Source organism: Poecile atricapillus, chromosome 1 (genome assembly GCF_030490865.1).
Source record: "Poecile atricapillus isolate bPoeAtr1 chromosome 1, bPoeAtr1.hap1, whole genome shotgun sequence".
NCBI classification, from domain to species: domain Eukaryota; kingdom Metazoa; phylum Chordata; class Aves; order Passeriformes; family Paridae; genus Poecile; species Poecile atricapillus.
In genome coordinates this window covers 170565971-170591513 of record NC_081249.1, presented here as the reverse complement: position 1 = coordinate 170591513, position 25543 = coordinate 170565971, and the positions used below count along the sequence as shown (strand labels likewise).

The 25543-nt window shown below is 36.1% G+C and overlaps 1 protein-coding gene across 3 annotated transcripts in view; it reads right to left on the bottom strand.

The window, feature by feature from the left end:
* Positions 1 to 25543, bottom strand: part of PPP2R5C (protein phosphatase 2 regulatory subunit B'gamma) — a 76608-nt gene that overhangs the window by 18514 nt on the left and 32551 nt on the right. For all 3 annotated transcript variants that reach the window (XM_058857757.1, XM_058857904.1, XM_058857828.1), the window contains 4 exons: positions 9165 to 9364; positions 3290 to 3400; positions 2577 to 2669; positions 2351 to 2481 (listed from right to left, as the gene is read on the bottom strand). In XM_058857757.1, the coding sequence (XP_058713740.1) occupies positions 2351 to 2481; positions 2577 to 2669; positions 3290 to 3400; positions 9165 to 9364 (535 nt within the window). The remainder of the gene's footprint in view (positions 1 to 2350; positions 2482 to 2576; positions 2670 to 3289; positions 3401 to 9164; positions 9365 to 25543) is intronic.

Below are 25543 nucleotides of genomic sequence, written 5' to 3'. Positions count from 1 at the left end.
ACTAGCACACCCAGCTTTTTTCAACCTTCATACCTGCTTACTCTTTCTCCCACATTTAACAAAGAGCCTAAACTCAAGCTTTTCCAAATATTCTTATTTTATGACATTTTAATAATGCAGAAGACAGCAAATAACACTTTAAATATTAAAATAACTCAAGAATATCTGGCATAATTAAATGTCCTTACTCAGCCTTCTATAAGAAATGCACAAGGTATTCAAACAGTTACTACTTCTGGATATAAAAGGCTGTCTGGCATTACACATCTCTGGGCTTGTATAAAAGACTTGTAATGAACAAAGGAAGTCACATTTTCCTAACTCTTTTTTTGACAGAGCACTGTAAATTACCAGGCAGTCACCTTTCCAGCCTCCTTCACCCAAGTGTAAATTTATTGACAAAGTTCTATGCATTATAAAAACTTACTCTTAGAAGAAAATAATTCCACTAATTTGAAAGCATTTTTTCATTTTAAAATTTGTCATAGGCTGACATATTAACAGCTACTCTTAATCCAGAATATTTGAAGTGACAGTTTTTAATCCTTGAAGATCCTTTCCACATAATTCAGGACAACAATTCCAAGCAAACTTAAACACACTGATGCAAAAAGGTTTGGATTGAATAAATAGGCACATACAGGTTTAATAATTTTTAAAAAAAAGTGTTTTACTTCAGGGAACAAAAATAGATTAATGCACTATGGGGAAAGAATTAATGTAATTCTGGTCAAGGACTAGAAGACAAATGAAGGCCATGCACTTCTTAGGTAAGCATAGTAGTAAACTGACAACTTGAAGGTAAAAGTATATGAAAATGAAGTATTTTTAAAGTGGTACACACACTTTAAGAGTTCATCATTTCACACAGCCCAATTCACTAATTCTAGACAGAAGCTGGAACAAATTCCCTCCTTGGTGATCATATCCAAGTGCACCAGTTTACATTTGGATGCAAAATTTTTAAACTTTGAGCTCCTAAATATTATACAGCTAAGTAAGCTTTTCTGTAAGTTTGTGGTTGCCTTTTTTTTTTCTCCACAACTTCATGGCTGTGCAAATTATGTAATCTCCCATATACATACAAGATTGAAAACTGTCTCATACAAACTATACAAAGTTGATCTAATGACCGGGTCATTTCTTAGGCTTTCAAAAACTTAGAGCCAGAACTATCTGTATTTGAAGACTTCCATTATCTCTGAAAGTGAAGTGCAATATGTGAAAATAAAAACACTTTTCAGAAGTGCATATAATGTGCTATGATACTGTTTTACCATCCGGTTCAGATATTTGACCAAATTATGCATTTTGGATTTAATTTAATAAAATCCATGGGGAATTTATTAATGTGTGGGGAAAAAAAAAATCTGCATCTTTAAGTTGCACCTGTACTTTTTCCTTGGGTTATACTGGCTCTTCACTTTTCCTGTAAAATCAACTTCCAGTTGACTGCGAGACAGTACAGGCTCACTAATTCTTTCAAAGTAGCTCCTCTGTATCCCTTCCAAAGGCTCAGTTGTTGCTACAGGCAGGGAAGATCAGCTCCCTCTACAGCTGGTACTGCCGGGTGCCATTCATGATATGGCATTGAGGGCCTGGAAGCCTTTTGCTACTGTCTTAAAGAGAGCCACACATTCATTTTGGGATGAAAACAGTGGTAGAGAAGGAGAATGATGGAAGGAGTGTAAAACTGATATACAACACTGTAATTTGTAGAAAAGCAAAGAATATCAAAAAGAAAAAAATAAAACAGGCACCACAATCTTGCATTCACACTGGATGTGACAGCAGTAAAAACACACTTCCAAAGACCTTTGGTAATACAGGGGATTAGTTTTTCTGGGGTTTTTTGTTTTTTTTTTTGTATCAGTGATAATACTACAGTTCATTCTATGGCAACAAACAAATATTTCACAATAGCTCAACCGCGCATGTCAATTCTGAGGAAAGAAGAGGCAGAAAACATGTTCCTTCAAGCAAATTACAGATCTCTCAATCACTCAATTTCAGCCCATTTTCTGCATTATAAATAACTACACCTTATTAAGGCATTAGTGTAATACAAACACTACTACCCAAAAAATAAAAAAAGTAAAAAGAAAAAAAAAAGCCTCCCACAAAGATACCAAACCACCCACTAAATCATATACTCAAATTCCAGCTGCCAGATTTATGCCATGGGCAAGACTACCCTAACTTAAATCTCCCAGAGTGGTATTAATTATTATTAGATGTAGCAATATTGAGTATAAACATATTAAGAATTTTAAAAATTGCTAGCAGTATCTTGGAGTGTTTTAACTGCATACCTGATCATATGTACCATAATATTAAGATGTTGACATACCTATAAAATATATTATTAATTTGTTTCCGGATGTAAGCTCTTAAGCCTAAGAATTTCCCATATATTCTGTGAAGAGTTGTTTTAAGAAAATCTCTTTCACGTGGATCTTCACTGTCGAAGAGCTCTAAAAGCTAAAAAGAGGGAAAGAAGATGCACTTTAATTCAATCTAATGCATTGTAAAAATAATTTAAAGCTTGAAATTAAAAAAATCTTTTTTTACCTCACCTGTAATACAAACTTCTGATCAATATATTTCTTAGCTATATTAGGTTGAAAATCTGGAGATTCTAAAAACCTTAAGAAAAATTCATAAACAAGCTGGAAAAAACAAACAACAAAAAACTCAATATTAGTCTTTTAAACAACAACCATTTTATAAGCATCACATTACTAAAATTGCTGATTAGTTGCTCAGAACTGCAAAATGTATTTAGTTATACTGATCTATATAACACACAGTAAAAACTTTGCTCTTGCTCTCCTGACAAATTACAAGAACTGGAGGTTCTTTAAACTGCAGAAATTCTGCTGAGCTCCATCACTACACTTTACTCAAATGACACACAGTAATCTAATATTTATCAAGCCCAGAATTACATGTTCTAAGAAGCCTCTGTTCTCCTCTGTTTGTCATGGTACCTCTGAAAGCTAAAGCTGTGTCAGAGCCAGATCAAAGTATTCATAGTGACAAACAGAAGCTCACCTAAAATCTCAGTAGTTACATCTCTACCACAAGAAACAACGAGCCTTTAGCCTATAAAAACTGATTTTTTTTTAAAGATTTTCCATTTTAATTCAAAGAACACACTTTAAAAATTACATTAAAAAGTAATTGATTTGAGATAAACACATAACCTAAACAACTTAGAACAGATACACAATTAATTTAATGTCAAAATTCTGTTACAGACTGCGATGCCTCAGCCTCTATGTAATACCTGTAGATGAGGCCATGCAGCTTCTAAGGTTGGCTCATCTTCCTCTGGATCAAATTCTGCTCCCGTTGGATTGGAAGATGGTGGTAATGTTCGAAACATATTAACTGCAAACTGAAATGACATGTGCCTTTAAAAACTCTGAAACAACTGAATTACTAAGAAAAAGACTTTCAAGATGGTTTTGACTAAGAATTCTTTACATTAACTATTTTAATTAACATTTGCAAAAATACAAACTATATAATGCAGTATTTGAAACAGTAAGGAACATTCATACTTCTTTAATAGTTCTAACTTGGAGAACACTTTTCCACACAGTAAGTACTTTTTGAAGCACAAAACTACTGTCACAATGTGTTTATGAGGACACTGCTCTGATCTCTCTACACACAGACATGTACGTAAGCAAATATATGTAAAATGTTTTCACAAACTTTACAAGGCCTTGCAGCAACCTGCAGAAGTATAAGTCAGAAGTAGAGATGCAAAACAAAGATAAATCACATCTGTTCTTCTCTGTAAAATATGAGTTTCATTTCTCATAGTGGCTGCACACATATGGGAACACTTCAAAACCAAATTCCACATCATCACCGTCCCCTGTGGTATTTCTCTCAAACCATGTCCATATACCTGACAATAAAGAGCACTAAAGGGGGAGAGCTACACACCCTAATCCTTTCAATATTTGAATTCTGAACCCTCTGAAAAGCATTTAGCATCCTGGAAGTGGACCAGTCGAGAAACATGAACTACTTTTCAGGTTGTTGATACACATGTATTTTAGAGTTTCCAAGTGCTTGTCTCAATACAAGGGCCAATGAGCATACGTATGTGCTGTCCTGCCATCTCACATCTGACAGATGGATGAGCAGACAGTGGGAGGCAGTATCAAACTGCATCAGCTAAATCTGCAAGGCTTACATTGTATTCCCAAGAGGGAAAAATCATCATGATGCTCTGTTTTTCTGTATAATGTTCCTTCATTCAAGGAACTGAGACATAGGTCTGATTTGGTTGTAGTCACTCCATTTCAAATTTTCTGTTTTTTTAAATTTCATTTTTGATTGATCCTATCTCCTTTCCAGAGTGTTTGTTCAACTCTGTCCTCCAATTCCAAGAAGATTTTCCTTTCAGGAAATGGAATGAAATCTTGAGATTTCCATGAGGATCAAGTGGGCAAGCTACAATGCCTACTCCTGCACTTCATATCATCCCATTCATTTTTCTTGTTTTCACATCCTATCAGGTATTTTTGAGTTTCTTTTCTGAAATTTTATTTCTTCTGTTTATCTTATGTCTCTTTGTTTCCCTTTCTTCCCAAATTTTAGGCATTTTAATGGGAATAATTTTGGTGGGTTTTGGTCCTGTTCACTGCACCTCCTTTCATCTCAGTTCATTTGGTTGTAGTCACTCCATTTCAAGTTTTCTGGTTTTTTTTCAATTTAATTTTTGATTGACCATATTTCCTTTCTAGAGTGTTTGTTCAACTTTCTCCTCCAATTTCAAGATTTCACTCCCTTTCCTGAAGGGAAATGAAATCCTGCAGTTTCAGTGAGGATTCAAGTGGGCGAGCTTTGGTGCCTATTCCTGCACTTCATGTCATCCCATTCACTTTTCTTGTTTTCACATCCCTATTGGGCTTTTCTTCCCAGATTTTAGGCTGGGAAGACTGACATGTCAGAGTAATTGCAAGTAAAGCTGATATGTCTTTATGTTCACCTTTTTAAAAGCATGGACATCAAGTAATTAACCACCTCTGTCCTTTTTTAAAAAAATATGGTGAAAATTTGCAATAATCAGTGGTCTTCCAAGAAAACAAACCCAGAAGACTAGACTTGAAATTTAAAACTTGCTAAGGTTGTTAAACAAATGGAAGAATAAGCTTATCTAATGAATTCTTAAAGTTTCAGACTCTCACTATAAAAAAGAACATCTGGGTCATGTCAGGTGTTAGCAACGAAGTTTTATACTTTGCATTTTTGAAAACAGAAAAGAAAAAGATTAACAACCTAGAGTACTTTTTTCCATGAGTAATGGAACCAGTGAAGCCTGATGTGATCTGTTCTGCATTTTATATTCTTGACCAACAGAATACAAATCTGCTCAAATCAAGCTGTAGGATCTGGCATTGAAAGCACAAACCAGAAACTCTCTTGTCTATTAAGACATTGAGGTTTAGGAAAATTTACAATGAATTAATATCAGTGAGTCCTTTACCCATCAAATGGCTGATCTTTCTTTTAACTTCTCAGTCTTGACCAAACAGACAAGACACAATCTGCAAAGCCTGACTTCCTCTAAGGCAAATTTCCCACAGAAGTAAACAGCATATCTGAAAAACATTCCCCTCCCACCAACAAAATTCCACAAGCCCCCCCCAGACTTATGAAATTAGAATCTTTATGAATACTGGCCTACTGTGCCAAAATTCTGTCAGTGCTGCCAGTACTAACAACACTTGACTTCAAAGGACATAAAAGGAGGATGAGAGAACAAAAAAAGAAAGGAAAACAACCTGCATTTTTACTGGTTCAGGGGCTCTTGCTGCAATGGCAGTCACAAATCCTGCTTTTCTTGTGGCCCATTTCATGCAATTAGAGAATATTCTTTTTGAGCAAGTAGGCATCAGAGATACTACACATTTTCTCCTCCCTTCTGCTGAGCAGCCTGAGTGAAGCTTGATGTGAACAGCTCTGAATGAAGAGGCACATAAACCCAAAGTCTGTGCCTTGTGTATTCATATGAAGAAAGCCAACCTTATAGTTAATAGAGCAACAAGCAGCATACCCCTATTCACAACAATCCCTCTTGTTCTAGAGCAAGGACAGAAAACACTACACCTGCAATGCCCCTTCAAAAACAAAAAAAATCAACCAAACAAGAGACCAACAAAACCTTAAGTTCACATGGATATAACTGAGTATGTAGTTTAAATAATGCATGAAAAGTTGCACTGAAAACCACTTCAGTTGCCAAATAAAATTAGATCTGTTCCTATATATAGTAACAATTAAAAAAAAAGTAGTACTACCCTATGTGCTGATGCACAACAGAATATTCTCATAAAGCCCTGCTTTGTTCTAAAGCCAAGCTAAAGAAAAAAAGCATATATTATTTTCTAAGTAAGAATCCGCAATGGATGCTTTTCATCGCAAACCCCTAAATACATCATGTTCATTTACAAAATTTACTCAGACATTTGCCTACACATTTATAGTTTTGAGAAGAGGTACTTAACTATATTACACCTAGGAAATGGAACTTGTATAACAAGCAGTTAATAAAACGTTTCCTTTTTCATCACATCTTTGCTTAGCAATATAAAATTAATTTGATGGACATATCAACTGTCTCTTTGAAGAAGAAAGGGAAAATACCCTTGAAACCACTCTGAAAGAAGAACATTAAATCCATTTTAGAAATTAATTTCTCATACCTTTTGAAAAAAAGACTTAAGCTTAACATTAAGTTATTAGCTAAGCCACTAGATGAATATATAGCTTAAAGAAAAGATCATACTATAACTTAGTCCAGAATACTTAAAGTAAATAAAGAAGGGTGGGGTGGATAGACATGACATAAGCATTAAGACTACAAAGACTAAAGAATAAGATTATAAGGTAAATGTTTCTTTTGTCAGAGAGAAAGAATGTTTGAAGCTATGGAAAAGGAAGCATTTAATTTCTAGTAAACACATAACCTGTGAAATGCATTGCCCTAAGTGATTGGCCTAAATAATAATTTAATAACATCAAACAGAACTTGGGCACACACAGATATAGCATGTACATATGCAAAAACAAGTAACCTCCAAGCTGTGAAGTCTAGCAAAATGGCATAGCAGAATCCAAATTTCCCTGCCAACTCCACAAATTTTCCAAACTGAGAATCATTCTCAAATCTGAGTATTTCTTGATCCTCATAACTTTATTGAAAATGCTCTTCCTTACTAATATAATTCAGTGGCAGTAGCTGCACATAACTTATCAATGTTTCTTGGAAGAATTTTAAAGTACATGAAGACATAACATTTATTTTCCTTAAAATCCTCACAATCAATTAATACCTATGTCTAGAATGTAGCAAATGTACATGACAATCTACACATACATGCCTGAAGGAAAGATAATAACACTACTGGAGAAAGAATACAGTTGTTTCAACAAATGACCAAAGGAAAAAAAAACCTAAGGAAAAAAAACTATCTGAATTTAACCTCAAAATACCAGTCCAGGTGCCTTCACTGACAGTGTCTCCCACAGTGCTGTTGAAAACCTGTGCAAGAAAACCCCACACCCTTTAGACCTTTGCACACAAAAAGCATTTTAAATTCACCAATTTTCGAACACTGCATGCTATCAGCAAAAGACTGGCAACCAAGACAGCAGCCAAATTCCACTGCAAGATCTGCTGAACTGACCAAAGTGCAGACAGGTTACCATTGGATGCATCTGAAAACAAAGAAAGTATACATTCTCCTTAGCCAAATGTACTCTGGCCATAACTGTTTGATGGAGGAAGATAATGCAGGCACAAAAAGCAGAAGCAATGAACAGTCCGGCAGTTAAGAATTCCTGCACAGAGCAAGTACCGATGTCTGACTTTGGTATTCAAGAATTCATCATGAACTCCACTTTGCCCAAAGAAAGTCTCAGCAAGCTTACTATCTTTTGTATCTCTCCTTTTAACAGTGTCAAGTAGTCCAAAACAAGCAATAAATTAGAAAAAAACCCAGAGATATAAATAAGTTATCAAGACATGGGAAAAGCCATGATCCCACATCTCCTCATTAACCATCCTCAGTGCTTTGGGTGCATGTTTGACATCCAGAGTTATGAGTATTCTCATACACTCAGAAGTTCTTATTAAAATAGCTTGTCTCAGTAAACACTTAGGGCTGATTTAGATAACAATCTTCATCATAAGCAACATCCAACATACTATAAATCCTTAGAATCTTTGAAGAAGGTCTCTGATTTGCAGGAGGACCACTAAACTTGACTAACTTCCCATTTATGTTAAAGCAGCGCCGTTTTCTCAACTCACTGAAAATTCACTCTAAGATATAAAGCCTTGGGAAAAACCATCCTGTTACACATAGCCAAGAACTTCCTGTAGGCTTATTAGGGATTTCAACAGATGCTTTCTATTCTCAGGGTTTTGCAGACAACAGCTACTGACCTCAACCCAACTACTACTCCAAGCCACTGGTGTCTCATCACCACCAAGATGAGAGCTGAAAGACTCTGCTGTAATTTTGCAGCTTCCTCCTCTGGAGAGGACTCGCACACAACAGAAAAATACACTAAGTCTAGCTAGGCAGGATTTGGATAGTGAGAAAGGAGGGACAATGCAAGTCTGAATGGTTCACATAACTTGTTCCAGCAGAAACCTCATCTGCCATCCTATGTACTTAATAAAGTCTGACTCTCATTCTTGCCTCTGAACACAGAATAAAGTCACTCTGGCACTGAACAGGATTACAAGTGTCAAGCTTGCACAGGTGATCTTAATTGTAATAGTCCAATTTTTTAAAATTTCAGTTTTACAATTTACATGGGTTTTTTTTAAAAAATAATAATAATAATAAAAATATATATATATAAATAAAACTTCCCTCCCTATAAATACAAGATTTTGGTTTTACCAGCTTAAACCATCATCTAATTCTGCTTCATATATGTGTCTAGTTTCTGTCTTACGAAAAAGGAAAAAATCAACACTGGCAGTAAAATTTCAAAGCCCTGTTATTCTTTTGCAGATAATTGATCTTCTTCAAAGATTTCAGCAAAAATTCTTAAGATAAATTGATACAACTGAAGAAGCAACACTGAATTGCAAAACAGAAAGTTCTCACTGTTAAATCACTTACCATATGTACTACTTCAGGGTAAATAGGTTCCGTAATCACATTGCGATTGTGTGTGATATATTCTACCATTTCACTTAAAGCTGCTCGTTTTACTTCCTTCCACTTTAGGTCACTTAGTGGATCAGAAACAAAGTCAAAAAGTACACAACATTGTCGTAACTTCTGGATAAAAAGCTTTTCTTGATCCGCTGGAGGAACATCTGAAAAGTGAAAAGAATTATACAATGTTTAAATTATACAATAGTGGATTAACTGCCCTCTCCATTTTTACTTTGTGAAACACAGGTATAGAACTGCTTAAGATTACAAGCAAACTTTCTAAATCTTCACACAATTTTCAGAAATATCATCGTCCAGAATATGAACCCCACTGAAATACCCTGTCCATGTCAGGATGATATAAAAAATTACCTGTGTCAGAAAGAGACACTGCATAGAAAAAATATATACTTGAAAAAATGCCTGCATGTGCTCTGTGTTTTGCTTAAGTAATCCCATGAGCTGTTAAAATGACAGATATCTGAGAGATTACAAATTACACACAGCAAAAACTTGCAGGATCAGGACTTAAATATTTAAGAAATACTAGATAACTGGCCAGAGGTAAAGAAAGCAGTACCATGTTTTGACTGCAGCAAAAACTTGTGTTCAATTAAAATGGCCACATGATCACAGCACGAAGCTTAAGACATAAAATGTGAACATACCACAGAGAGTCTGCCTAAATTTATACTGTAATATGTTTTATGTTTCAGCATGACTTTTTTATTGTTAGATATGAACTACTAAGGCATGTTAAAAAACAGGACTAGATTGACTTTGTAAATAGTTCTGCAATTTACTCCCATTTCTTCCAGCTGATGACTTTTCCTTTTTCCTTACAGTATCATAAAATGCTAGAATTTTCTTACACAAGCAGCAAGAGCTACCATCTAAGCATTTCAAGTGGTATTACTGAATACAAGAACAGTGTATGTACAACCTAATTAACTGAATGTGCAACAGATCTACAGTCCAGCAGTTTAAATACCAGTTGCTCCCCTTATAAATGCCTGAAAAACTTCCTAGGATAACAAAGCTGGAATAGCTCCTCTCTCTTGAAGAGAAGTTGCTTTCCAAAGTATTTTTTACATAATAAACCTGGAAGACTTACTTGGTTTAAAACAACTGGCAATATTTTTTAAAGTTATATGCGCCTAATTGCTCTGAAGAATAATTCCAGTAAGAAAAGTGTACAGTAATAATAATGAAGAACATAAAAAATAAAAACGTTGCCTTTGTGAAAGAAACCACAACCAGTTAGACTTCAGTGTCACCAAGACACCTGAGACAGTGGCAGAATTCTAGAAGCAGAAAGAAGGTGCTAGGTAACAGGTGTCCCATGCACAGCAACAACTTTCTGACAAATAAACCAAAATTCCTGTCCAGTGTTGTGAACAAAGCCACGCAAATTTTGTATCTGAATACCCATGTTTTTTTTAATTTGAATTAAAAACTAAAGTAATGAATAATTTCTCCTGAGAAAATGTCAAAAAAGTAATTAATTGAGAAGTTTGCATACTGAAAGCCAGCCAAATTTATGACCTGAATGTAAAATGTCTCAGACATACAAAGTGGTTTGGATGGTTACCTTTCCCCAATTAATTGTAAAATGGAAAGTGGTTCAACCTGAAGCATAACAACAGTTACACTTAGGGATACTGTGCTATGAATGCATACTCCAAAAAATCCAAAGCCTAAATAAAGACTATAATTATACAAGTAATGGACATACAATTACAGTGATTACAGTACACTAACCTTAAAGAGAGGAAGCATTAAAGATGTAATTACAGCTTACAGTGAAAGTTAAAGACTGACAACTAAGAAGGTCAAGGAACACCCTCAGCTAGGCAAGCCACCTCCCTTGCCATTTATTCTGAGGTGGCTTAACTATTTTAAGTACCTGAGTCATCCTCATTATTTGAGAGATCTCTATACAAACTGAGAACCACACATTATTTCTAATGAACTGTGTTTTGTTTATCTGAGTGAGATATAACCCCCTCCTTTAGGAGTGTTCATCCACAGCTTTCAAGCGTCTCACAACTCTTCTAGCACTTTGTCTGGAGTAGTTGCCTTGAAACCAGGGTCATCCCTACTTTTAAGGTTTGAAAGGATGATTTCAGCATGATACCAAGCATAAGATGGTTAAGATGACTTGAGTAGCCCATAATTTTTTTTTGCAGAGCATGTCTGCACACCTTCAGAGCAACTCTGGGTCACCCAACAAGTCGTTTATCCTCAGACATTTGTCAGGGACTATCTGGTTATGTTCTTTCTGCATACCAATTTCTAAATCACCTTCCAATTCAATTAAGCAATAACCTCTCACTTCCATTTGCTTAATTAACTGGCATTAATTTCCCCCCCACTGGGGAAAAAAATTTACTACTTGTGCAACTCTGGTGCTCCATTCCCCAATGACTGAATAATTATCCAGAAGCTACTCCTTAAAATTACACCAGAACTGATACTCAGAGCTATTCACTAAGCAATGTTTTTTAAAAAAAAGCCCCAAACCCCATCACTCCCAATCAAACCAAACCAAAACCCCATATATTCTACCCCTCTTCCCCAACTGGTAGTGACAATTTACATAATTTTCACAGGACTTGCTTCTAAACAGTAGCAGTAAAATAACCTTTTTTATTCACTCCAAACACATATCCCTGTCAGTACTCATACCTTAAATGAATACTACCTTTGCTCTTCTACTGGAACAGGGACCCAGCTTGTTATAAGCCCAAAGAAGGTCAGTCTTATATTTGGATTGAATGTCCATCAGTTCCTGACACAGCTTTAAAGAAATTTCTTATGGCATATTTTAAGCCCGCATCATTTATCCTACTGTCCTTTTTGTAAGACAGAAATACACACCGGAAAAAGTATCAAAATATGGTAGATATTATGAGAGCAAGGTATGGCTCTGGGACAGAGGGATGAGCTATTTGTCTTGTTTGGGTTGTTCAGAGGTTTTTTCCTTACAATCACAGGATTACTGTTGGATCAAATTATACAACCTACAGACATGCAAGCTCTTCCCCTTCTTTTTTAACAGTATCAATACAGAAATAGCTATTCAGTATAAAATTTTCAACATCATCTTAGCCTGTGGCCTTGCCAGACTTTTCTGTATACTGGTGAGTATAAAGCAAGTTACTTTCCACTTTATAACTGATACTAGCTGTGCTTTTATTATCAGATTAACTAGAGCAATATCTCACTCTGAAAGGCACCACTTCCAGTCCATATTTTGCAACAGCCAAGTAAAGATCAGAGGTACTCAGCTACCATGTGCCTTAGCAGAACACAAATTTGCTGGAAAAGCTTAAATTCAAACACTGAACTCCGTATGGAAACATTCTTTGGAATATGCAGGCATGTCTTCAGCAATTCTTACAGTGTGAGTTCACTGCCAACAGGCTTCACGCTGGTAGCTGTCCTTAACCTCACGTGCTTCTCAGCCAGGATGTGGCACTGGTTTGCACCCAGGAGCTACCACCGCCACCTTTTCTTTTGTAATGTACAGACCAGCTAAAGAACACGTGAATATTCTAACAAATCAAGAGGTCTTCGTATTATAACAAATTTTTCCTGGTTTTTAAGTAAATTAGCTGAAGTAAAAATAAACGAGAAAACACTGAAGTTTGTGTTTTCAGTGCCTGAGCGCATATTTAGTGTTTTATGACACGCAAATATTTTTGCCATGTAGGACTCTAGACTGTTTTCTCAATTACATTTTTTATGTTCCTTCAAATCTGAAAGTTGTATTTTTAGTTTTGTGTTGTAATTGTGACATCACTGGGCACTGCTGATAGATCCACCCCCTACCTTTTTCACTGAAGCCCATTTTTCTGTGACAACAGTGTAATGCAATAGTTGCTGAATGGAGGACAAAAGGGAAAGCAGGGTAAGTAGGTGACCCAGAGACATCACATAAAACAGCTGATTTCTAGTACAGATAGGAGCTGAAATAAGGTTGAATTTCAAGTTTTAGGTCATATTCTGACACAGAGAAGAGCTGATGCAATTCCTACCACAAAACACAATTTATGGCCAGCAGAATTTACTATGTTACATCATTTTAAAAGCAGAAAACAAGAGATATGGTTGTAAACTTGCAAAAAATACATTCAAAAGACAAAATTCATCTCAGTTGTGTGAGTACTTTTTAACTCATATATAAAATCTTAGCAGAGGTACAGAGATTTGGTTGGCTGACAGGTCCCTGTTTCATTGAAAGAAAAGTAGCTCTTTTTTTTCTTTAACACTATCAGATACCCACAGCTACCAATCAGGACTATGCACACACAGTAAATAAAGCTCCTCTCATTTTAAATGGGCAGCTAGTTTTTTTTCATATAGAAAGATACACAGAAGCTTAAGCCAGAGAATATCATCACACAAAGGGGAAGGAGCATGTGCAAGAACAAGGTCACAGAAAAAAAGAAACTAAAAATCATATGCTGAAAGTAACTGCTCCTTTAATACACTGACGTAGAGCAAAAGCCCGAGCATGTTGGATGACTCCTTCTTGCAAGTAGACAAAACATCTCATTAAACATGCCAGCAACCCTAATGAAGGAGTAGAATTGTTAATGATTTAGAAAAACAACATTTAATTGTCAACTAGAGTGCTACCCAGAGGCTATGCCTAAATTTATTGGTCACATGGTCCTTTCTGCTGGTCAGAAGTATTAGTGCACTTTAAATTTTGATGTTCATTGGGAAAAAAAGCAGCATTAAAGCTTTACTGAAACTTTGTAAGATGCCCTATATACTTCGGCAAGGGGAGTCTAGCATCTTGCAATGTTCCCTTAGAACACTTTGGTTGATGATACCACAGCAGCCTTTTTCCAAAGAATAGAATTTAGTGCCCTGAATAAGAGAAATGGAAATTGCCAGACACTAAGGCAGAGGAACTACACAGTAGGGAAAGGAGAACTTAATCTGTCAAAACATGGGTTTACAAGAACTAATACTTTTTCCAAAATTAGTGATCAAGTCCTTAAAAATGAGAAGAAGTAGAAAAAAAAAAGAAAGACTATTACAAAAGCTGAACTAACATTTGATAAAATTCCATTTAAAATATTTAACTTATTTTGAAATGGTTTAATTATCAACCAAATTCAAAGCAACAAACACTATTCTGGAATGATTTTTATTGCATTTCTATTATGTGACCAACTCTTTATAGTTTTCAGTGATTTTACTGAAAACATGATGACAATAATTAACACTAATTAAAGATGACAGTCTCCCATTAACAGAATTCTATCCTAACACATGATACTGGAAATAAGTGGGTGGCACATGGAAGAAAACTTCCAATTCATGCATGGACAAATTTAATTAAAGCTATTTCTTCTAGCAGCATATAAAAATAAACTCAAGGAATACAGAAAAGTACTAAAATTATACACAATACATTTTATAGTATAACAATCACCTCAAGTACTGGGAGTTTGGCTGCAGATAAAGCAGGCAAGATGTTGTATGGATACACTGGACTAACAAATGCATAGAAAATACTGCCGTTTATATTGTTTCATTTATTGACCCTGCAGAAATCTTTCTTTGCCAGAAGAAATGCTTAAAACAAGAAAAATTACCACAGTGACCAAAAAGCCACAGGAACACTCATGGAAAAACAGAGTGCAAGTTCTCAAGAAGCTCAAGAAAGCACCACATATAAACATTTTAAGTGGCACAAAAGAGGAACAAACTTCTGCTCTCTATCTCTTGACTGAAGATAAAGGGATGTACATGTCAGTGCTGTAAAGCGTCATAAGGAACAGAGGCTTACTCTAAAAGAACTGAGGTATAAGTTTAAGGTCCTTCTCCAACTACCATGTTACTCCACTTACAATAAGGAAGTTATTTCATCTGTGACAGCTTGTGTATAGAAATAGTCTTAATCATGTATCCAGCTCCAGGGTCTCTGACACAGGAAGTACAGGGACCTGCCGGAGTGAGCACAGAGAAGGGTGATGAAGATGCTCAGAGGCCTGAAGCACCTCATCTGTGAAGACAGGCTGTGGGAGATGGGGTTCTTCTGCATATTAAGAGCAGTCTGGAGAGACCTTATAGCACCTTCCAGTATTTAAGGTGGCTAAAAGGGAGCTGGAGACGGGCTTTTTATGAGGGAATGGAGTGATAGGACAAGGGGTAATGGCTTTACACTGATAGAGAGCTGGTTTAATGTAGACATTATAACAGGTTGCACTGAGAAAGTTCATCCCTGGAAGTGTTCAAGGCCAGGTTAGATGGGGTTCTGAGCAACCCTGTGTGGTGGAAGGTGCCCCAGCTCATGGCAGAGGGGTTGGAAATGGATGTTCCTTAAGGTCCCTACCAATTTAAACCATTTTATGACATGATTCTATGATACAGAAGTGAGGAAAGGAAGGCAACAGCAACATGTTGGAATTCATTAAGGTACACAGCATTTCGTATTTTTGATTTCTATGTAAAGAAATCTTTTGGCTAAATTTTCATTCAGAAGAGTGGCTTTTCATTTGATTATGAGGCTTTTAAAGTAATACATTTTCCCAAGCAATGCAAAAAAGAAAAGGCTGTTAGAATCAAATGAGCTATTACCAGACTAATTAAACAGCAACTGAAAAAAAAAAAAAAGAGAAAAAAAATAAAATTACAACACCTCAAGAATCCTACAGCTTAAAAGAGATTGAAAGGAATGGGAAGCACATATTTTGTCAGTCCCAGAGTGAAGCTCAAGGCAGGTGCTTTACAACACAAATCCCCTCTGAAATCTCTAGTCACTGGGGAATCCAGCACCGGTGGCAGCTATCTCCTAACAGAGATTACACCATGGTTTTGAGGATAGAGGAACTAAGTAATGACATTTAACTGTCAAGGATTAAAGATGGGAGATTTTAAGGACTGATTAATAACAAAATAGGAAAAAAGGTCTGCTGTCATTTTAAAATATTTGGCATAATTTTTACATACTAAACAACCTCAGGCACTGAAATTAATGCCAGTATCTTCATCCCAGGTATAAATCATAAGTCTAATGACGCTAAGAGTAGATCAACAGTGAATAACACGTACACCAAATTATCTAATGACTCTTCAAAAGTGGACTAATGCCACTCTGAACCAAGCTCTTGCTTTACAAGGAGTTTTATCAAAAGTCAACAGTTTTATTAGAAACCATGTGAAATTTTAAAAATAACTTAAGAGGGTATTTGTAATAATAGTTAAGAGAAATAAGGATTTTTCCGCTATATTAGAACATTCAAAAACAAAAGTGAAATGCAAAATTGATAACTGCATAAATATTTTAAGATCAACATAGCATAAAGAGGAAAACAGGAATGCTTATACAGGAAATGACATGTGAAACAAACCGAAATGGGCTTGAGCTAATGAAATGGAAATTCTACCTGAAAACTAGGGAGAAAAATGTCAAGGAGGATAATCAAATAGACAATGGAATAAAAAAAGTGTCTTAACTGGGAAAGAGAGAAACCAAACAAAGTACTCTCAGCAAAGCTTTCCGGCACACATACAGTTAATATGACAGCAAATCTCACTTTTAAACACAAAACACTAAGAGAAAACCCCTCAATTTCATAGCCACTAGAGTATGCTTGAATCCACTCTCAAGTTATCCAACATCTTCAAATGCCCTTGAAAACTTTTAAAGTTTTTAAATATATCCAACAGTCTCTCTGAGAAAATTAAGCACTACTGTTGTGAGGACAGACCTTAATTATGTTCTGTAACATAAAGTGTACGGTGTAACTGAGAAGATTTGCATTAAATAAACTGAAGAAACACATAAACCTGAATAAACTCTGTCACTTTGGACACTTGGATGAAATAACTATCAGGTAATCAAGCCTAACCATCTGCTATAAGCAAATGCACTGTTTCCTTAAACACACCCAACTCCACACACCAATCCCTAATTCTAGTCAGATACCGCTCTGAGTAACTTGTCAGTCAATAGTACCTGTCACACATCTGCGATAAATACGATTCAAAGAACACCCAACCACCAAAATGTAAAATAACTTGGTTCCTTCTCCAGAGCCTGTCAGACTGCCTCCCCCTCTCGTCACTACCTGTACATTTGCTAAACCTGGGGGCTGCTGCTTGCATTCTGCTGGATGCTTCTGAATGCCAAAATTGGTGAATTTAATGATGACACTTAGAATAATCATTAACAGATGTCACAAGCTGGATCTTGTGTAGGCTTAGAAATAGATCACACAATAAATTACAACACAGGAAGAAAAGCCCCCCTGGCTTTTCTATGATCAAACTGATTTGTTGTATCACACTCCAATGCAACCTAAAGCAAATGGCCCAGTCCCCACATAGGAACTCTGGTTAAGTTATAAGAACATCCTTGCTTGTCTGAAGCAAACATTTATTTTGAAATTAACAAAAACTTCCATAAATATTCCCTGAGGACAACTCTGATTTAGTTTTCTAAATTCACGACTCTATTTAAAATTACAAATAGAAGGGTAAGTCTTTTTTTCATAGGAAGAGCTTAAACACCACAGGTAACACTGAGCTTGAGATGCAAACTAAGGTCCTGAATGGCTGATCAACATCTCAAACTGTCACACATCATTTTAAGATATGCAAACGTGTTTTCACCAGAAATCAACAGGGCTTTTGTGGTTTTCTTGAGAACAATTTCTTAGTAGACTTCAGCAGACTGAAGGCCTATCTCTAGTACTGGTTTTTTTGGTATTTATTTGGGGGTGGGTGGGTTTTTGGTTGGTTGGTTTAGGTTTTTTCTTGTTTGATTGTTTTTTTTTGTTTGGGTTTGGTTATTTTGTATCCACTGGAAAACAACTCCAATTCAGTGCATAGTTTTCCTCATTTTTTGACATGAACAGCCCCTTCTTAGTCCCACATCCTATGAAACTTAGCTGCCTTGTATGAGGTGATACAAGTAAAAGAAATGATCGAACAACAAAGAAACACTGATTTGGTAAGAAAATAAAGAAAAGTTTAGAACTAGGTCAGTAAATTGCTTAGCAGTCAAGGCTGGCCATGTCAAATGCTAAGAGCAATTATGAGTAAATCTCTGTTAGGAAATAAAAATTACTTTCCATCAATGAAAATTCTGACTCAAATAAACTAGAAAGCCAACTATGCCCATTTAAGAATAAATACTTTCAACATCTAAGAAAACTAAAGATACAATATACCTGCACATTTGTCAGGAATTAAGAGCATAATGATTTCCCATTTAACCTAAGAATTATTCCTATACAATCCAACATTATCTTCCTCCCATCACATTTGTCTGAAAATATACACATCTGCTTCAACAGATGTCTTTGGTCTCTGGTTAAATTAATGTCCTCACAAAGGAATTCTAGTAAGACCTGAAAATGTACCTATTAGCGATAGTGTCCCTACTGCTTAGCTGCCAGAAAAGCTGATATTCTGCTGATAATTTCCACCAAATTTCCACCCCTCCCACACAGGAGAAAGAGTGAACTGCATTAGGGGATACATTTAAATTGAAGCCTCAAAAAAAAATCTGTGAATTTACAGGGTATAAACAAATTGCTTAGTTGTATTAGCTATGAATTCAAGACTGACTCTTTACTACATGTCCACAAGTCCTGGACATGTTAAGACATCTCACTCCCAGCACATTTTCCAAAATACTCATTATTCTATTTACATTTTCCCTTTTTAACAGAAAATTTAATGCGCAATGAAAGCAACATGTTGTAATTTCTTCTATTTAACTACAAGCTTTAGAATACTTTCTTCCTTAAGATACACTAATGATTACTGAGTTTCCAACATTATAAAGTGAGAAAAGTTATACAATGAAATATATGCTCAAAATTTTGGTTTTGAGAGGATGTGTAATATTCCGATTCAAAAGCCTTAAGAACCTTAATTTTGTACTGGGACAAGAACAATGCAGTTTTTCTAGCATACCAACAACTTTAAGACAATCCTCAATAAAACCTTGTGCATCAATTTTTGGATTTTAAGACACTTCACACAGAAGAATAGATGTAATAGAAGCAAGAAGTATAAAAATATTCTGGGAATAGGTTAGAAGAAAGATTCTAGTGCTGTGACTAATCTGTTTGGAAAATTATTTTGAAGAAAAACTTATTACACTTATTACAAAGAACAGACACCACATTTGTTTTTTGTAGGCTTTGATAATTTTGTTCAAGCTTTCTTTCCAACATGCCTTGAATGAACACAGGACACCTTTGAAACACTGACATTGTTATGTATTCACTTTATAAAAGTAATAATATAATTTGGTTCTAGAGGCTGTGTGAAGCCATACAGCTGGTTGATTTAGTCCAAAATGCAAATTAAAAGCCTTCCATAAAAATCTTTAAAATGAAAAAGTGTTTCAAATTGGTAGGCTTCTACAAACAATTAGAAAGGTCCCAAATAAAAAATTTTTAAATTAGATTTTAAATTTTACATTTCATGTATATTTTTTCTTTGCGTAACTTACAAAGAAAATATTTTCTTCATAAAATTCAGATCACTATCAGTAACAAGAGCAATTATGAAAGCTGAAACAAAACTGTCACTTCCATTACTGATAACAGTGCAGAGTCAGATCTCACCCCTAAGTTTAACTACACTTTTATAAAAGAAAACTTCATTGATAAGTTATGGCAGAAATGGTACCACATGATTTATATGTGCATTAAATTGGAATTGATTTAAAGGCTGTGTGGATGTGGCTTTAAAACATCATGCACTCCAAGTGCCATTTCCCTCCGTTTTATCAGACAGGGTGGTGCACAGAGGGCAGACACCAGCTCTATGAGGCTGCTGAGACCCTGCTTTCACCAGTACGAGGTGTCCACCCTCTGGCAGAAAGGTTAGAGCACAAAGAACACCTCCCCTAGATGAACATCTTATCTGCACATGATGCAAATAACCCTGTATCTATTAAATATTGCTGGTGCCCACTTAATCTGTGTGGTTTACAGTGCAGTTTCAGTAGCTAACTATTTGACAGCACATGGAATTAATTAGCTGATTTTACAGAAGTCTTAATTATTAGACTAGATTTAATTATTATTATTTCTTCAAACAGAAATGGAAAAAAAAATTCCACACAAACAGATACTTAATTTTTACCTTAAAATGTATTTCATAGCAACTATCACGAAACAGCAGGAATAAAAATTTGAGGGCATCCATTTTTGCTTCCTTGAAAGGGCATGCATGTTACTCCATGAGTCAGTAAAAGTAATGTAAAAATTCCAGCTGACTGCCTTCCTATAATTTCATGGTATTTTTAGCTCAACAAAAAGTCCCCTCTAGAGACATTTTACAGTCATGCCCTCAGATATTTTACATGCAGTGTGAACACTTAACATCCTCATTGTTTCAAGCAAAAGAACCCGTACATACACTCTTCATATTGGCAAGGGGTCTATACCAAGGCAAAAGCAACTCCACAAAGTCAAGAAAGGAGGTGTGACAGAGAACAAACAGTAAAAGCAGCAGAGCAAGGTAAAATACACTCTTTGATAGAATGTGATCCATGGTAAGTGGAGGGCCAATAAGCATGTAACCATGCTAAAATTAAAGGCAGCACAAATAATAACTAAGCAACCCCTTTTAAATCTGCTTTTGGTCAAGTATTAAAAACACCCCCCATGAGTTTCTTTGGTAGATACATTAAAAAACCATCAGTCTATGTCTGGCAATGTCTGAATGTCCTTCCAAAAAATCTAGCAAACCAGAACAAAGAAGTAATACAACGGAACCATTTGTTGGCTAATATCAATCCTTTGGTAATTCAGGTGAGTATTTAATACTAACAGATGAAAATTTTTATAATTTCATATATACGAGAGGCCTAAGTTCATTAAGAATAAAACTGCTGCTTGTCCTTGAGGAAGATGGCCTTACTTCTCCTTTTTGAGGTAACACTTTTAGAAAGGAACAGTGGAAGGGTTTCAAAGCTAAGAATTAAGTGTACCAGTCATTAAGCAATGCTGAAGAGCAGCAGTGGCTCAGAATTTTCTAGGAGAAATTGGAGACTTTTGGCAAAATGTATGACTGTGAGCTCCAGGAGTCAGGCCATGTACCAACAGAGTCCAGGTGGCTTGGCAGGAACATAACAGCCTGAACACAAGGTTGATACCTGTTCTCATCCCTTCACGTTACCAAATTATAATTTGCTAATGTGAGAGAAAAGGGAAGAACAAGCATTTTCATCTCCTTTAAATCACAACTGAGGTTTATCCATTAAGTCAAAACCCAACAACTATGACCCACAAGCAGGACAGAAGGTGCGTGCTGACCATGCGAAATCCCATTTATTGGATTGGCAGGGCTAAAAAAAGTTCAGATCTTTTGCATGAAAATATTTCCACAAAGGTACAAACAATCCTTCCATTTTAAAATTTAAATTCAATCAGAATTAACACAGTTCATCACTACTATGGAAGCATCTCAGAAGAAAATTAAGATGTTTCCTCTATGTACCTTCCCTCTCAGGAAGGCTCTGCTCATGTCTCACAACAAGGAGTGACTGTATCTTAAATGTTTACTGAATTTAAATGTGCTAAACAATTAAAGAAAATTAAGATTTAAATAAACATACGTGCTCAGACCAAATAAGTTCACCATCCTTAAAATACATACTTATGTGGAAAGTGCAAGACACATGCAAAGGTGAAGATTATAGTTACACAGAAAATACAGATGGTATAAACCAGAATAATTTTCTGCTGCAGAATATACTAAGAGAAAAAAAACAGTATCATGAAAGGTGACTTTGAGATTTTTAGGTATGCTTTTATAATCAGAATAGGCTAGTTTCAGAGTATAATAAAATGTTAACACAACCCAAAAGGTAAAGTCTACATGCATAAAGGAAATGATGACTGAAATGCAGCAAGTTCTTGGAAAGTATTAGAAGTCGCTAAATGACAATTACCCTGGGATTTTTATATTTTTAACATAATGTTGTTATAATGCAGGAAGATTACTACAAACATGTCGTAAGGATGTGTTAGAAATGACACTGTTCAACATTTTCATAAACACCACAGAAGATGAACAGCAAGGTCACACAGTTTGTTAAAAGCTGTACTCATTGTCAATTCAAACTTGTCAAAAAAGGCAAGAGAAAAATCTCACAGTACTGAGCAAATTAATTTGATCTAATAGATCTTTCCAAAAGCTGATAAATGTAAAGAAATGTGGGTGAAATAACTGGCTACTTTCATTTATTAGTTCTATATTATTCAGAATGTATGGAGTGCTGCTGAGCTAACTGAAGATTTAGAAATTAATAAAACATCATTTTAGCATGCCAGTGTTTTTAATACTGCATGCAGTTCCAGTGACCCATCTTTAACAGTTTGCTAAAACATGGTAAGAATAATTTTAAAAACCATTAACACCAAAAATTCTGAGTTAACAGAAGTAAAAGTACTACTAAATAGGCATGCTAGCGCCAAGTAACTGTCTTAGTAACTAAAAAGAAATAGAGTTCATTGTAAGAATATTGCTCTTTGACCTTGAAAAAACCCCCTATGTTTAAATTCATATTGTAATATTTTTACATTACAGCAAGGTCAGTCATTTTTTGGCCCCACAAACACCAAGGAACGACAGAATCATAGAATAATTTTCACCAGAAGGGACAGTCATTTCTGCTAGTCTAATCCCCACTAGATAAACCCCGCTGCTCTCCAGTCAAAGTATCTCCAATTAGAGACTTCACAGCCCCTTTTGGAATCTTATTCCAGCTTTTAACCACTTTTATGGTGAAAATATTTTTGCCTTGCATACAGTTGCAGTCTCCAGTGTTTGCCAAGTCATATTGGCTACTTCTCATTCACTCACTGTGGATCTCTGAGAAGAGCATGGCTCTGTGCTCTACACCTTCCCATCAGTTAGCTGAGGATCAAATCTCCACCTTCCTTCCTTTAGACCAAACAAATCCAATTCTTTCAGCTTCCCTTTGTTCCCTTTTATCATGAGGTAAATGGTTACTGCTCTGCCTGCTGAGTTTGGTCTGTACAACTCCTGAAGCAAGAGCTTTGGGCTCTGCTTCCCATTTAATTACAAAATGGATAATTTTTTATTCTTCTTTCAGCTCAGAAACAATTCCTGCAAAGCAACAGTCTAACAACAGTTTTTAGCAACCGTGGTTAGACAGAAGTATTTTCAGGTCAATTATTTTTCAAGACAAACACATGATGACTTTTTTCTAAAATGAAAGCACCAAGCTTTTCTCCTTTAAGATATAAATTGCCCAGCTAAGCAATGATCTCTCACCACCTTTGACGAACATGCAAATTTCTATCTAAATATTCAGATATTTACGTCACAGCAACACTACCACTGACACTTTCTACCCTGAAGGACACTATGTAAAGGTGGAATCTGAACTACCTCCCATGGTCCCTCACTCAAGATGAACAAGCAACACACAATAAAAATGGATGAAGTTAATATCATCTTTGGAAAAAAGTCAATGCATCTTCCACAAAATCTAAAGTAACTGAAATGATGACAAGTCAAATCTGTCAAAAAACATTTGCTACTCTGGAAGGCAAAGGAGAAGGATGGACAATGAGATATTTGAAGCATGTTATGGGCTACAGGAAGCATCAGTTTGAGCTAACATAGTATCAGGGTGTTCTCACCCTTCTTCCCACACAACTTTCAGTATGTCTTGCAAAACATCTTAAAAATAATTTTTGAAAAGCATTAACAGACATTACCAGTTCCAGCAGTCAGCAACCAAGTCATTAAAGTAACCTTTACATTATGCTAATTATGCCACTGCAGATCAGAACAGAGTTTTATATGTAGTTTGTTCAAAATATATCTTGAGTTCATGAAAACATTGGCATCTGGGCTACTTCTGTGCTCTGACAAAACAATATTAAGGGATTTTTCTTATCAACACTGAACTGTATTCCTAATGAAAAATGTCTGGTCCCCCCTGAGCATTCATATTTTGCCTACAGAATGAATTACTATTATTTTCTACCTGTTACTACACTCTGTACTACAGTTATGATTTTGAACAATCAACAGTAAATATAAAATGGTAACTCTGAAGTCTAGTGACAAACGTTTATTGTTTGTCCTAATCAGTGCAGCTTTTACAGCTACTTTCTCTGCCTGAAGTGCTGAGATGGAAATCAAAATGTTTCCTTTCCCCAAGCCTCACCTTGTTTACGTGGCTTGACCAGTCAGGGCCTTGAATCAACTTCCATCACCCTGGGCATTTAGCTGCCCGAAGGGCCCCATAAGGAGGGATGAATCCTGAAACCACCATCCAGATCTGCTTCTCTCCTTGCTCTAAAAATACTCAATTCATAATACCTAATAACCCTCTGTGCTGCCTTAATGTCATCTTGATTGCAAGTGGCCTGTTGATGCACAAAGATCCTAAAGGAGCTCTCCATGCAGATATCTCATGATGAGTTCCTTTAGCTACAGTTGTTTCACAGTGTCAAGTCTCTATTCAAGATCACAAACCACAATAGTTATTCCATGGCTGTAACAGCTGCTTTGACTGAAATTGTAATTTTCCTGGAAGCTTTATATCACTCCAATACAACTAAGTTTTCAGTTCGTGATGACAATCAGTGACAATCAACTCAAAGGCATAATGTTTAGCTACCTTTGTACTGTAGAAAGACCGATGTAGCAGTAGCATAACTCAGATCTCCAGGAGAGCTTGTTGCTGACCAAAAGCTCACTACCCCAGCAGGCCAATCACTCTCACTGAACCAATGTTTTTAGCACAAGCAAATAATGTACAGCAATGGTACCACACCACTTGCATTTGGTGTGGATTAGGCTTTTTTGGTGCTTGTTATTTTCCAACAATGGGTCAAAAGTCACCTGCATTTCTAATTTCTACGCGCTGCTCTTGAACAACTGCCAACAGTCTACAGCTGTGACAAAGGTCACAGTCTCACAGCACCTGAATGAAGAAAGCAGAGCAGCTATACTGACACTGAGCAGGGTCAGCTGACAGTCCCATGGTTGCTGAGCAAGTGCTCAGTGAAGAGGGACACCAAGCTGGGTAGTCAACACACCAGGATCCAGATCAGCGAGGCACATGACAGGACAACCACACAGCTGCAAAATAGCTGAGGCAACAAGCAATGCCACAGGCCTGAGCCTAATGACAGCTCCTGAATCAAAGGGGAACCCCAACAAGACTCACAGCTCTTTCCACAGCAGTCTGAGTCAGGATTACACGGCTGCATTGTACCAAAGATGAGCTTGAGTACTGGCAGCCAAATGCACTGCTGGACAACGGGGTATTTGTGGCCGTAACATCCTATCCTACAAGTACCTAC